We start from the raw sequence: 11,947 nt of genomic DNA, 5'->3' as shown, positions 1-11,947 counted from the left end.
AAGAATAACGCTATGGGGGCGCCTGGGTAGCGCAGTCGTTAAGCGTCTGCCTTCGGCTCAGGGCGTGATCCCGGCGTCCTGGGATCAAGTCCCACATCGGGCTCCTCAGCTGGGAGCCTGCTTCTTCCTCTCCCTCTCCCCTGCTGTGTTCCCTCTCTCGCTGGCTGTCTCTCTGTCACATAAATAAATAAAAAATCTTTAAAAAAAAAAAAAGAATAACACTATGGGGGCGCCTGGGTGGCACAGCGGTTGGGCATCTGCCTTCAGCTCAGGGCGTGATCCCGGCGTTATGGGATTGAGCCCCATATCAGGCTCCTCCGCTATGAGCCTGCTTCTTCCTCTCCCACTGCCCCTGCTTGTGTTCCCCTCTCTCGCTGGCTCTCTCTATCTCTGTCAAATAAATAAATAAAATCTTAAAAAAAAAAAAAAAGAATAACACTATGGACATTTCGGTATAAGTTTTTGTGTGGACATTTTCCATTTTATATGTGTGTATCTAGGAGTAGAATTGTGGGTCATATGGTAACTTTATGGTTAAATTTTTAAAGAAGTACCAGCCTATTTTCCAAAGTGGCTACCAATTTATAGTCCCACTAGCAATGTATGAGAGTTCCAGTTTCTTCATGTTCTCACCAACATAGGTAATTAAATCTGCTGTAGGGTTTTCAGTTAACGTATCATCAGTAGAATAGTTTAGTAACTTATAGGTGAGGTTATCTTTTACTTTTTTCCCCCCAAAATTTTCGTGGCAGCTCTTCTCTTTATTCTTCCATATGAATTCCAGAGTTGTATAGTCAAGTTGAAGAAAACAAACGTCTCACTGGAATGCAAAGAATTGCATTAAATTTATATAGTATTTGATACTAAGTCTTTTCACTAAAGAATATGGTATGGAGGGGCACCTGGGTGTCTCAGTGGGTTAAGTGTCTGCCTTCGGCTCAGGTCATCATCCCAGGGTTCTGGGATCAAGCCCCACATCGGGCTCCCTGCTCAGAGGGGAGCCTGCTTCTCCCTCTGCCTCTGCCTGCTGCTCCCCTTGCTTGTGCTCTCGATCTCTCTGTGAAATGAATAAATAAAGTCTTAAAAAAAAAAAAAGAGTATGGTATGGAAACTGAGGGTCGCTGGAGGGGAGACGGGTGGGTGAAGGGCATTAAGGAGGGACTGGATGTAATGAACACTTGGTGTTATATGCAACTGATGAATCACTAAATTCTGCCCCTGAAATTAATAATATGGTATATGTTAACTAAATTGAATTTAAATTAAAAATTTCAAAAATAAAAAAAGAATATGGTATGTGACTTACTCCATATATCCCATCATCCAGCTTCGAATTATCACCTGATACCGATCCTGTTATACTATATCCCTTCCACATCTGTCCTCTTCTATAATTTTGAAGCAAATCTCAGACATAGTACTATTTCATCCGTAAATATCTTAGTATATATCTTTAAAAGATAACACTTATCTATTTATTTATTTTATTCATTTTTCTAAAGTGGTCTTCATGCTTGGACTCACAGCCCTGAGATTAAGAGTCATATGCTTTACCGACTAAGCCAGCCAGATACCCAAAAGATAACTCTTTTTAAAAAGTACCATTTTACACCTGAAATATAAATATCCTGTCAGCGTTCTGTTTCCAGCTACTTATGTGTGTGTATGAATAATTTTATCTGAATCAGGATCCAAAGTAAAGTTCACACTGTGGTAGGTTGATATTTCTTTTAAGTCTCTTTGTATCTATAGGTTCCTCCACTATATCTTTTTTCTCCCTTACTATTTGTTCTTGTAGTTTCAGGTTTTTATTTAATTTCCGGTTAGTTAACACCTTGCTGTTTATTTGTTAAAGAAACCAGGTTGGAGCGCCTGGGTGGCTCAGTGGGTTAAGCATCTGCCTTTGGCTCAGGTCATGATCCCAGGGTCCTGGAATCGAGCTCCGCATCAGACTCCCTGCTCAGCAGGAAGCCTGCTTCTCCCTTTCCCTCTGCCTGCCTCTCCCCCTGCTTGTGCTCTCTCTCTGTCTCTGTCAAATAAATAAATAAAATCTTTTAAAAAATTAAATCAAAAAAAGAAGCCAGGTCATTTGCCCTTTAGCCTCATGCAGTTTCCCACAGTCTGGATTTTCCTGATTGTATGTCTGTAAAATTGTAATGTGTCCCTGTGTCATCTGTGTTTTCTCTAGGTATTGGTATGTTCCTTTGATGTGCTGTTGAATTCCTCTCACCAATTTTTTATGTAGGAGATATATATATATATAATACAGTTAATTTTTTTGAGCATATTTTCTCTTAGGTTCTGGTATTTAGCCAATGCTAAATGATTGATAAGCCTGGAGTAATTTGGATCATTTTGGAAGGTAGTTAAATATCTACCACTAAATTTCTAACAGATAATTTTTATAGGGAATATGTACCTAATTGTCAGGAATAGATAGTTTCAAACTTACTTTACTGAAGTAATATAACTTTGATACGGAAGCCTGATAAAGGCACAAACTCATCAATTGAATGTAAAAATCCAAAATATAGCAATCAGACCATTTGAAGAATACAGCATGATGAAGTTGTCTTTGTTATTGCTTAAATATTGCTCTACGGGCACCTGGGTCGCTCAGTTGGTTGATGTCTGACTCTTGGCTTTGGCTTCAATCATGGTCTTGGAGTTGTGGGATCAGGCCCCGTACCGGGCTCCGTGCTTGGTGCAGGATCTGCTTGAGATTTTCTCTTTCCCTCTCCTGCCCCTCTCCCCTCTTACGTACACGCTTGCTCACTCTCTCTCTCTCTCTCAAAGAAATAAGTAAAATCTTCAAACAAACCATCTACCTCTTTTTATCACCATTGCCGTGACCCTAATAGAGGCCACCATCTTTTGGTCTCCCTGCCTCCAGTGTGTTCCCCTCAAATTCCTTCTTCATGTTTCAGTTCTTTTTCAAATACACACATGATCATGACATTCTCATTCAAGTATGTATTGAGCAACAGCTGTGGATACCTGGAGGCTACCTACTTTTGTTGAAAGTGCTTTCCGGTAGGAGAGATCAATAATAATGAAATGATGAGTATATAAAATATATATAAATGAATAGTTAAATGATGAACACAGTTAAAGTCTATGTTCATAATTCTGTATTAATGTACATTAATTAAACCTGAGAGAAGTGATGTGAAGGAAAGAAGTCATGGCTGTAGGAAAAAGTATAGCAGAAACCCAATCTAAACTAAAGATGAAGCAAGTTGTCTCTTGAAGAAGTGATGTTTGAGATGAGAGCAAAAAATGAGTACTAGCCAAGGGCAGAATGAGAGAAGGCCATCCCAGTCACCGGGCGGCATGTACAAAGGCTTTGCAGGAGCTGAAAGCAGACAGAATGGCTGGAGAGCAGAGCATCTCAGGGAAGTGGTATGAGATGAGCTGGAGAGGGATTGGCAAGGCCAGATCACACAGAGCCTGTAGGCCATGTGTGAAAGGTTTTATTTTTGGCCTAAGGTTCTCGGGAAGTTATTGAAAGGTTTTAATTAGAGTTAAAGGTAGGTGAAAGAACTGTACATTTTTAGATAATAGTTACATTAAAAAGTAGCTACAGGCATAATGTTTTTCACTGGGAAAAGGTAATTGTTTTAGGTAAGTATATGTTTCTGAAAACAGATCATCTTTTGTTGTGCCACATATTATTGTGTTCAGTAATCTAAATTCTGATCGTGTTATTTGCTCCTTGAAGATATGGTTTGTGGTAAGGACACTGCATTTTAATTAAAGGACTAGATGGAAAATAAAAACCCTGCAATCATAAAAAGCCTTGATAATGATGCAGTAAAAGATTAAGGGAAATATTTACATAGGAATTGATATCATATCTTTCTCAAGTTACTCAGTAATGAAAACCCATTGACAAACAGAAATAGTTTTATCAAAATGATTATTGGGGGAAAGCTTTTTAAGTAGCTTGTCATTTGAAGGGCTTCTGAATTGATTTTTTCTAACTTGTTTCTATTTCTTTGCCTTCATAGGAGAGTAGTTATTTTGATGGAGTTAGACATTTTGAAATCAGCCGAAGCAGTTGGATTAAAGATTGGCAATCCCGTGCCCTATAATGAAGGTAAAATGCTTTTTTATAGGTTGTAGCTCTCAATTGAATACCTCTTTATAGAGAATTCTGCTGTTTGGGTTCAGCTTGATTTGTTGGTCTTACTAAAACTAGTGATTTGGGGGTTTAGGAACCAGGTTAATCTTTCAGGGTTTTCAGCCCTAAAGAAATGATGGTAGGACTCCAAAGGAAAACCCTCTCCTCTGTTTTTCTCTGCATACAACTTCTTTCATACTTTTGGCTTGTCTGTCACCAGAAGTGTGGGGTTTGTCCTACACTAAGCAATTCTCTAATTCTCCATGGACACTGGCTGGTTGTCCTGTGATTGAGTTTAGTTCTGAACTGTCTATCCGCAGGTAAAGACTGGGTCCCACAAGCCTGCCTCCGTACCCCTCTGCCACCGCCAAACCCCAGTTCAGATGCCAGTCAAAAGTCCTAGGTAGCAGGGGCGCCTGGGTGGCTCAGTCATTGGGCGTCTGCCTTCGGCTCAGGGCGTGATCCTGGCGTTATGGGATCGAGGTCTGCATCAGGCTCCTCCTCTGGGAGTCTGCTTCTTCCTCTCCTACTCCCCCTGCTTGTGTTCCCTCTCTCTCTGGCTGTCTCTTTCTGTCAAAAAATTAAAAAAAAAAAAATTAAATTAAAAAAAAAAAGTCCTAGGTAGTTACTTGCACTTCTGACCAACTGGCTGTGAATTGGAGGTTCCCACAACCCCATCCCCAGGTTCGATTAGATTAATGAGGTATAGTGGCTCACAGAACTGAGGGAACAGCCAGGTGGAAGAGGTACACTGGGCAAGGTGTGTGGGAAGGGGTGCAGACTTTCTGTACTCTCTCGGTGTGCACTGTCCTCCCAGCACTTCCATATCTTCACCAACAGAAGCTCCCAAACCCCATCCTTTGGGGGTTTTATAGAGGCCTCCTTAATTAGGCTTGATTTAATAATCATTGGTCTTTGGTGATTGGTTCAGCCTCCAATCCCTCTTCTCTCCTCAGAGGTAGGGGGTTGGGTGCTAAAAGTTCCAACTCTAATCACATGGTTGGTTCCCCTGACAACCATCCCCATCCTTAGGGGCTTTCCAGTAGTCACCTCACTGACGCTCAGATGTGGTTGAAGTGGGCTTCCTATAAATAAGTTGCCCTTATTCCTCTTATCACTTAGGAAATTATAAGGGTTTTAAGAGCTCTGTGCCAGGAACCATGGATGAAGGCAAAAAAATACTATGGTATCACAATGTCACAGGCTCGCATTAGGAAAGGAGGAAAAATTAGAGAATGTAATAGAAAAATATCCCACTTACAATAGATTAAAAATAAATACGTAGGGGCATCTGGCTGGCTCAGTCGGAAGAGTGTGTGACTTTTGATCTTGGTGTCGTGAGTTTGAGTCCCATGTTGGGTGTAGAGATTACTTAAATAAAACTTGAAAAAAAACAAATGTATAGAAGTAATATGAATGATTAATATGCTTTCTTAAATGCACATTTTTAAAAATTTTATTTATTTATTTTTTAATGTTTCTTTATTATATTATGTTAGTCACCATACAGTACATCCCCGGTTTCCGATGTAAAGTTCGATGATTCATTAGTTGCGTATAACACCCAGTGTACCATGCAATGCGTGCCCTCCTTACTACCCATCACCGGTCTATCCCATTCCCCCACCCCCCTCCCCTCTGAGGCCCTCAGTTTGTCTCATAGTCCGTAGTCTCTCATGTTTCATTCCCCCTTCTGATTATCCCCCCTGTCTTTATCCCTTTCTTCCCCTACCAGTCTTCCTAGTTCTTATGTTCCATAGATGAGAGAAATCATATGATAATTGTCTTTCTCTGCTTGACTTATTTCACTTAGCATTATCTCCTCCAGTGCCGTCCATGTTGCAGCAAATGTTGAGAATTCGTTCTTTCTGATAGCTGAGTAATATTCCATTGTATATATGGACCACAGCTTCTTAATCCAGTCATCTGTTGAAGGGCATCTCGGCTCCTTCCATGATTTGGCTATTGTGGACAATGCAGCTATGAACATTGGGGTGCATATGGCCCTTCTCTTTACTACGTCTGTATCTTTGGGGTAAACACCCAGTAGTGCAATGGCTGGGTCATAGGGTAGTTCAATTTTTAACTTTTTAAGGGACCTCCACACTGTTTTCCAGAGTGGCTGTACCAACTTGCATTCCCACCAACAATGTAGGAGGGATCCCCTTTCTCCACATCCTCTCCAACAATTGTTGTTTCTTGCCTTGTCTATCTTTGCCATTCTAACTGGCGTAAGGTGGTATCTCAGTGTGGTTTTGATTTGAATTTCCCTGATGGCTAATGATTTTGAACATTTTTTCATGTGTCTGTTAGCCATTTGTATGTCTTCATTGGAAAAGTGTCTGTTCATATCTTCTGCCCATTTTATGATTTGTTTATTTGTTTCTCGTGTATTGAGTTTGAGAAGTTCTTTGTAGATCTTGGATACCAGTCCTTTATCTGTGGTGTCCTTTGCAAATATATTCTCCCATTCCGTGGGCTGTCTCTTAGTTTTTTTGACTGTTTCCTTGGCTGTGCAGAAGCTCTTTATCCTGATAAAGTCCCATAAGTTCATTTTATCTTTTATTTCTCTTGCCTTTGGAGATGTGTCGTGAAAAAGGTTGCTGATTTTCAGCAGTTCCTTGGAGATTTGGGGCCTTTTCTGGTTCCACACAAATTCAAGGACTTTAAATGCACATTTTTGTATGTATGTATGTGTTTATTTATTTATTTTTGTTTTTTAAAAATGTAAAGCAAGGAGCGCCTGGCTGACTCAGTCAGTAGAACATGCAGCTCTTGATCTCGAGGTTATGAGTTAAAATAAAAAATGTAAAGCATATGATCTGTACTCTTTTGATAGCACTCAACACACCAACAGTCTTAAGAATAGTTTCTGTGTTTATTGCCAGGCCCTGAGTAAACTCCATGAAGGTGGATACTGTATTTGTCTATTTTTTGTTATGTTCCTGGTGCCTAACTTTTATTTTTATTTATTTTATATTTTTGTTAAATAAAGTGCAACAACAGTGGCCACCTGCCTCTTCGTTTGCACCTCTATGATCAAAAGCAGCTCTCAGGGCACAGATCCCCAATATTTGGAGGACGGGGTCCTTTTTGCCCACATCATTTCCCCATTGTGCAAGCTGCTCTAGGAACAGGTGCACTGCAGCCTGCCACTTAGCTGAAGGTCCAGGGATGGATAGTTGTTACTGTGCTAAGAGCTGAAATTGACCACAGTTTACCATCCAGGTCTCTTCATGGAAGTTGAGAGACTTCAGTAGACTCCCAAATTCCAAAATAGTTACATCAGACAGGTTCTGCCAGTGCAATTATAGTCTAGGTTAAGAGATACATTCCTGGTACTTCCTACCCCGCCATCTTCTCAGAATCCTCTCAACAGTGATTGTCTGTTGATAATGAGTTTTATTTTCTTGTGAAAATATACAGAAAAGCACAGTGAAATGAGAACGGTTTAGTTACTTTAAATAAGAGACAATGATAGTTCTAGAAAAAGGCAAAGAATCATCAAATTATTGACCCTGTTAAAGGAGATGGCTTATCTGCTCCCCACCAAGTCTAATAAAAATAAAATTAAAAAATAAATAAATAAAAATTAAAAGGGGTACCTGGCTGGCTCTCAGTAGAGCATTGAGTAGAGACTCTAATAGAGACTCTTGATCTTGCGGTCTTGAGTTCGAGCCCCATGTTAGGTGTAGAGCCTACTTTAAAAAAAAAAAAAGATTAAAAAAAATTAGAGCCTCACTGTTCACCAAAATAATTTCCAGATTTTTTTTTTTAAGTTAGAAAATGAGGGGGCGCCTGGGTGGCTCAGTCGGTTAAGCATCTGACTTCGATTCAGGTCATGATCTCAGGTTCCTACATCAGACTCCCCACTCAACAGGAAGTTTGCTTGTCCCTCTCCCCTGCCCCTCCGCCTGCTTGTGCTCTCTCTCTGAATGAATGAGGAAAGGGGAAAGGAGAAGGAAAGGGGAAAGGAGAATGAAAGGAGGAAGGAAGGAAGGAAGGAAGGAAGAAAAAGAAAGGAAGGAAGGAAGAAAAAGAAAGAAAGAAAGAAAGAAAGCAAGAAAGAAAGAAAGAAACCATCAGAAATAAAGAGAATGGGGCTACGTATGGATTGGGGTAAAAGGTATGTGAGCTTAAACTAGGATAAAATAGTACAAAAGATAGGACTGACAGGGGCTCCTAGTTGGCTCAGTCAGTAGAGCATCTGACTGGATCCTCAGGGTGGTGAGTTTGAGCCCCACACTGGGGGTAGAATTTACTTTAAAAAAAAAAAAAAGATGGGACTGACAAAAGATTAGTATCTTTAATATTTACTGAATTTTTTTATAAGAGAAAATTATTTTTTGTACTTTTTATTATTGCTGTTGAAATGATTTTTTCCAGGGAAAAATACTCCAGTAGGAAAGCAGGCATCAGGCATTTGATGAGAAGAGAGTGTTCACTGTGGAAAAGACAAATGGCCAGTACATAACAAGAAATATTTAGCTTTATTGGTCATTTTTGTTTTGTTCCTGGTTTTAGGAAGATAACATTGTCTTTTTCCATTAAGTATTTTGTTAGCTGTGGGTTTTTCATAGATTCTTCTTATCAATATGAAGAAGTTTATTTTCAATTCCTAGTTTGCTGAGGGTTTTTATCAGGAATAGATGGTGAATTTTGTCATGTTTTTTCTGTGTCTCTTGATGATCATACGGGTTTTCTTTTTTTATTGGATAATATGGTGAGTTACATTCAGTGGTTTTTGAATGCTGAACCAATTTGTGGCTTCTGGGGTAAGTTATATCATCATGATCTATTTATTACTTTTTATATATTGTTGGATTTCATTTGCTGAATTCTCTTGATTTAACAAACCAATTTGATTCGATTTTGTTTAAAATTTTTACATCTATGCTATGAGGGATATAGTCTCTAATTTTCTTTTTCTTTTTTTTTTTTTTAAGATTTTATTTATTTATTTGACAGGCAGAAGGAGAGAGCACAAGCAGGGGGAGCAGCAGGCAGAGGCAGAGGGAGAGAGGGAGAAGCAGGCTTCCTGTGGAACAGGGAGCCCTATGTTAGGCTCAATCCCAGGACCCTGGTCATGATGGGATCATAACCTGAGCCGAAGGCAGACGCTTAACCACCTGAGCCATCTGGGCGCCCCTGGTCTCTAATTTTCTTATCATACTTTTGTCTAATTTGGTGTCATAGTAATCCTGTCCTCATAGAATGAGTTAGAAAGTGTTCCCTCTTAAATTTTCTAAAATAGTTTATGTAGAATTATTACTTTTTTTTTTAAAGATTTTATTTATTTGTCAGAGAGAGAGAGCACAGGCAGGGGGAGCGGCAGAGGGAGAAGGAGAAGCAGATTCTCTGCTGAGCAGGGAGCCCGATGTGGGGCTCAACCCCGGGACCCTGGGATTATGACCTGAGCCAAAGGCAGACTCTTAACCAAAGCCGCCCAGTCCCTAGAATTATTACTAATTATTTAAATTACTTCTTTAGAAAGAAGTAATTATTACTTCTTACTTAAAATGTTTAGTAGAGTTTACCAGTGGAGCTATCTGGGGCTGATATATTTTTTTTAGAAAGGTTTTAAACTACAAATGCAGTTTCTTTAACAGATATATATAGGGTTATCCAGATAATCTGTTTCTTTTTGAATGAGCTGTAGTAGATTGTGTTTTAAGGAATTTGACCATGTCACTTAAGTTGTTGGATTTATTGGCCTGCATAAAAGTAAACAGTTTAGAGGTGCCTGGCTGGCTCAGTTGGTAGAAAGTGTGACTCTTGATCTCAGGTTTGTAAATTCAAGCCCTGCATTGGGTATAGAGATTACTTAAAAATAAAATCTTTAAAAAGTAAATAAATAAAAGTAAAACCCCAATTAAGTGGCAGAAATTATCATATTGGATAATATAAATACAGTAGTCCCTTATTAGCCTTTTAGTGTCTGTAGAATCTGTGGTGATGTCACTCTCTTACCTGATATTGATAATTTGTGTTCTTTTTTTTTTTCCTTGATCAGTCTAGCTAGATAGTTTGTCAGTCTTACTGATCTTTTCAGAGAACCAGCTTTTGGTTTCATTGATTTTTTCCCTCTTTTTATATTTTCTGTACTGATTTATCCCTTGATCTGTAATGTTTCCTTTCCTCTCTTTACCTTGCGCTTAGTATGTTCTTTCTCTCCGTTTCTTTAGGTGAATGCTGGGTTCATTGACTTGAGACCTTTCTTCTTTTCTAAAATTAGAGGTGTTTAGTGTTAAAAATTTACCCCAAGCACTGCTTTAACAGCATCAAGCAAGTTCTGGTGTTGCAAGTTTTAGTCTGTTTTAATTTCTTCTTTGACATTATATTACTTTGACGTGTATTTGGTTTCATATATTTAGACATTTTCCAGAGATCTTTCTGTTATTGATATATAATTTAGTTTGAATGTGGATAAATTCCATATGTTATGTGACCTGAATCCTGTTATTTTATTGTCCCAAGTTGTGATCTCTCGTGGTAGATTTTGTATGTACTTGAGAAGAATGTGTTTTCTGTTGTTGGGTACAGTGTCCTATAAAATAAATGTCAGTTAAGTCAAGTTGGTTGATAGTAGTTGTTCAAGTACTGATTTTCTGTTGACTTGTTCTATCAGTTATTGAGAGGGATATTGAAATCTCTGACTGTAATTATGGATTTCTCTATTTTTCCTTGAGGTTGTATTAGGTTTTGCTTCATGTATTCTGAAGCTCTGTTAGTAAGTGCATTAAACATTTAGTATTGTTATGTTCTCTTTATGAACTGACTTCTTTATCATTATGAAATGACTTTATCATTGACAAAATTCTATGCTTTGAAATCTTTGTCTGCTATTAATATAACCACTTCGTTTTTGATAATAAAAATCTTAGAGAATCAAGTTTGAAAAAATATATATATATCCACTTCATGTTAATTAGTTTAGCTTGGTATATCTTTTTTCATCATTTAATTTTTCACCTATTTACATCTTTATATTAACTGTGTATTTCTTGTAAGGAGTATATAGATGGGTCTTGCTCTTTTATCCACTTTGATAATTTCTACCTTTTAACTGGGGTATTTAGACCATTTACATTTAATATAGTTATTGATATGGTTAGGTTTAAGTCGGTCATCTTACTATTTGTTTTTTATTTGTCCCATCTGGGGTCCCCCCCCCACTTTTCCTTTCTGCCTTCTTTTGGGTTGAATATCTTTTGTGATTCTTTTTATCTCCTTTGTGGACTTATTAACTATTGCCTGTATTTTGCTATTCCTAGTAGTTGGTTTAAGGTTTACAGTATGCACTTTAACTTATCAGGGTCTGCCTTTGATGCTACATCACTTCGCTTAAAGTGTAAGAATCTTACTTCTTTTTCTCCCCTCCCAGGCTTTGTACTATGGTTGTCACACATCTTACCTATGTTATAAGCCTCTTGGTACATTGTTATTATTTTTGTTTAAATAATTATCTTTTAAAGAGATTTACTTAATAATATCTTACGTATTTACTTATGTAGTTGCCATTTCTGGTGCTCTTTATTCCTTTGTCTAGATTGATATTTTTCACTGTTATTTAGTGTTTCTTGTAGTGGAGATCTGCACTTTTGTAGGTCTGAAAAATATTTCGCCTTTGACTCTGAAAGATATTTTTGCTAGCCATAGAATTCCAAGTAGATAGTTTCTCTTTCTTTTTTTTTTTGTTTGTTTTATTTTAAGATTTGTTTGTTTATTTTAGAGAGGGGGAGGGGCAGAGGGAGAGAGAATCCTGAAGCAGACTCCCCGCTGACTGCAGAGCCCAATGCAGGGCTCATTCCCAGGACCCTGAGA

At 38.4% G+C, this 11,947-nt stretch overlaps 1 protein-coding gene across 2 annotated transcripts in view; it reads left to right on the top strand.

Moving 5' to 3' along the window:
- RPA1 (replication protein A1) overlaps positions 1-11,947 on the top strand; it is a 66,298-nt gene that overhangs the window by 24,075 nt on the left and 30,276 nt on the right. For both annotated transcript variants that reach the window (XM_034640353.1, XM_002918029.4), the window contains exon 5: positions 4,011-4,099. In XM_034640353.1, coding sequence (XP_034496244.1) covers positions 4,011-4,099 — 89 coding nt within the window. The remainder of the gene's footprint in view (positions 1-4,010; positions 4,100-11,947) is intronic.

This window comes from Ailuropoda melanoleuca, chromosome 13 (assembly GCF_002007445.2).
Source record: "Ailuropoda melanoleuca isolate Jingjing chromosome 13, ASM200744v2, whole genome shotgun sequence".
Taxonomy (NCBI): Eukaryota; Metazoa; Chordata; class Mammalia; order Carnivora; family Ursidae; genus Ailuropoda; species Ailuropoda melanoleuca.
This window is presented reverse-complemented; position numbering and strand designations above follow the sequence as displayed.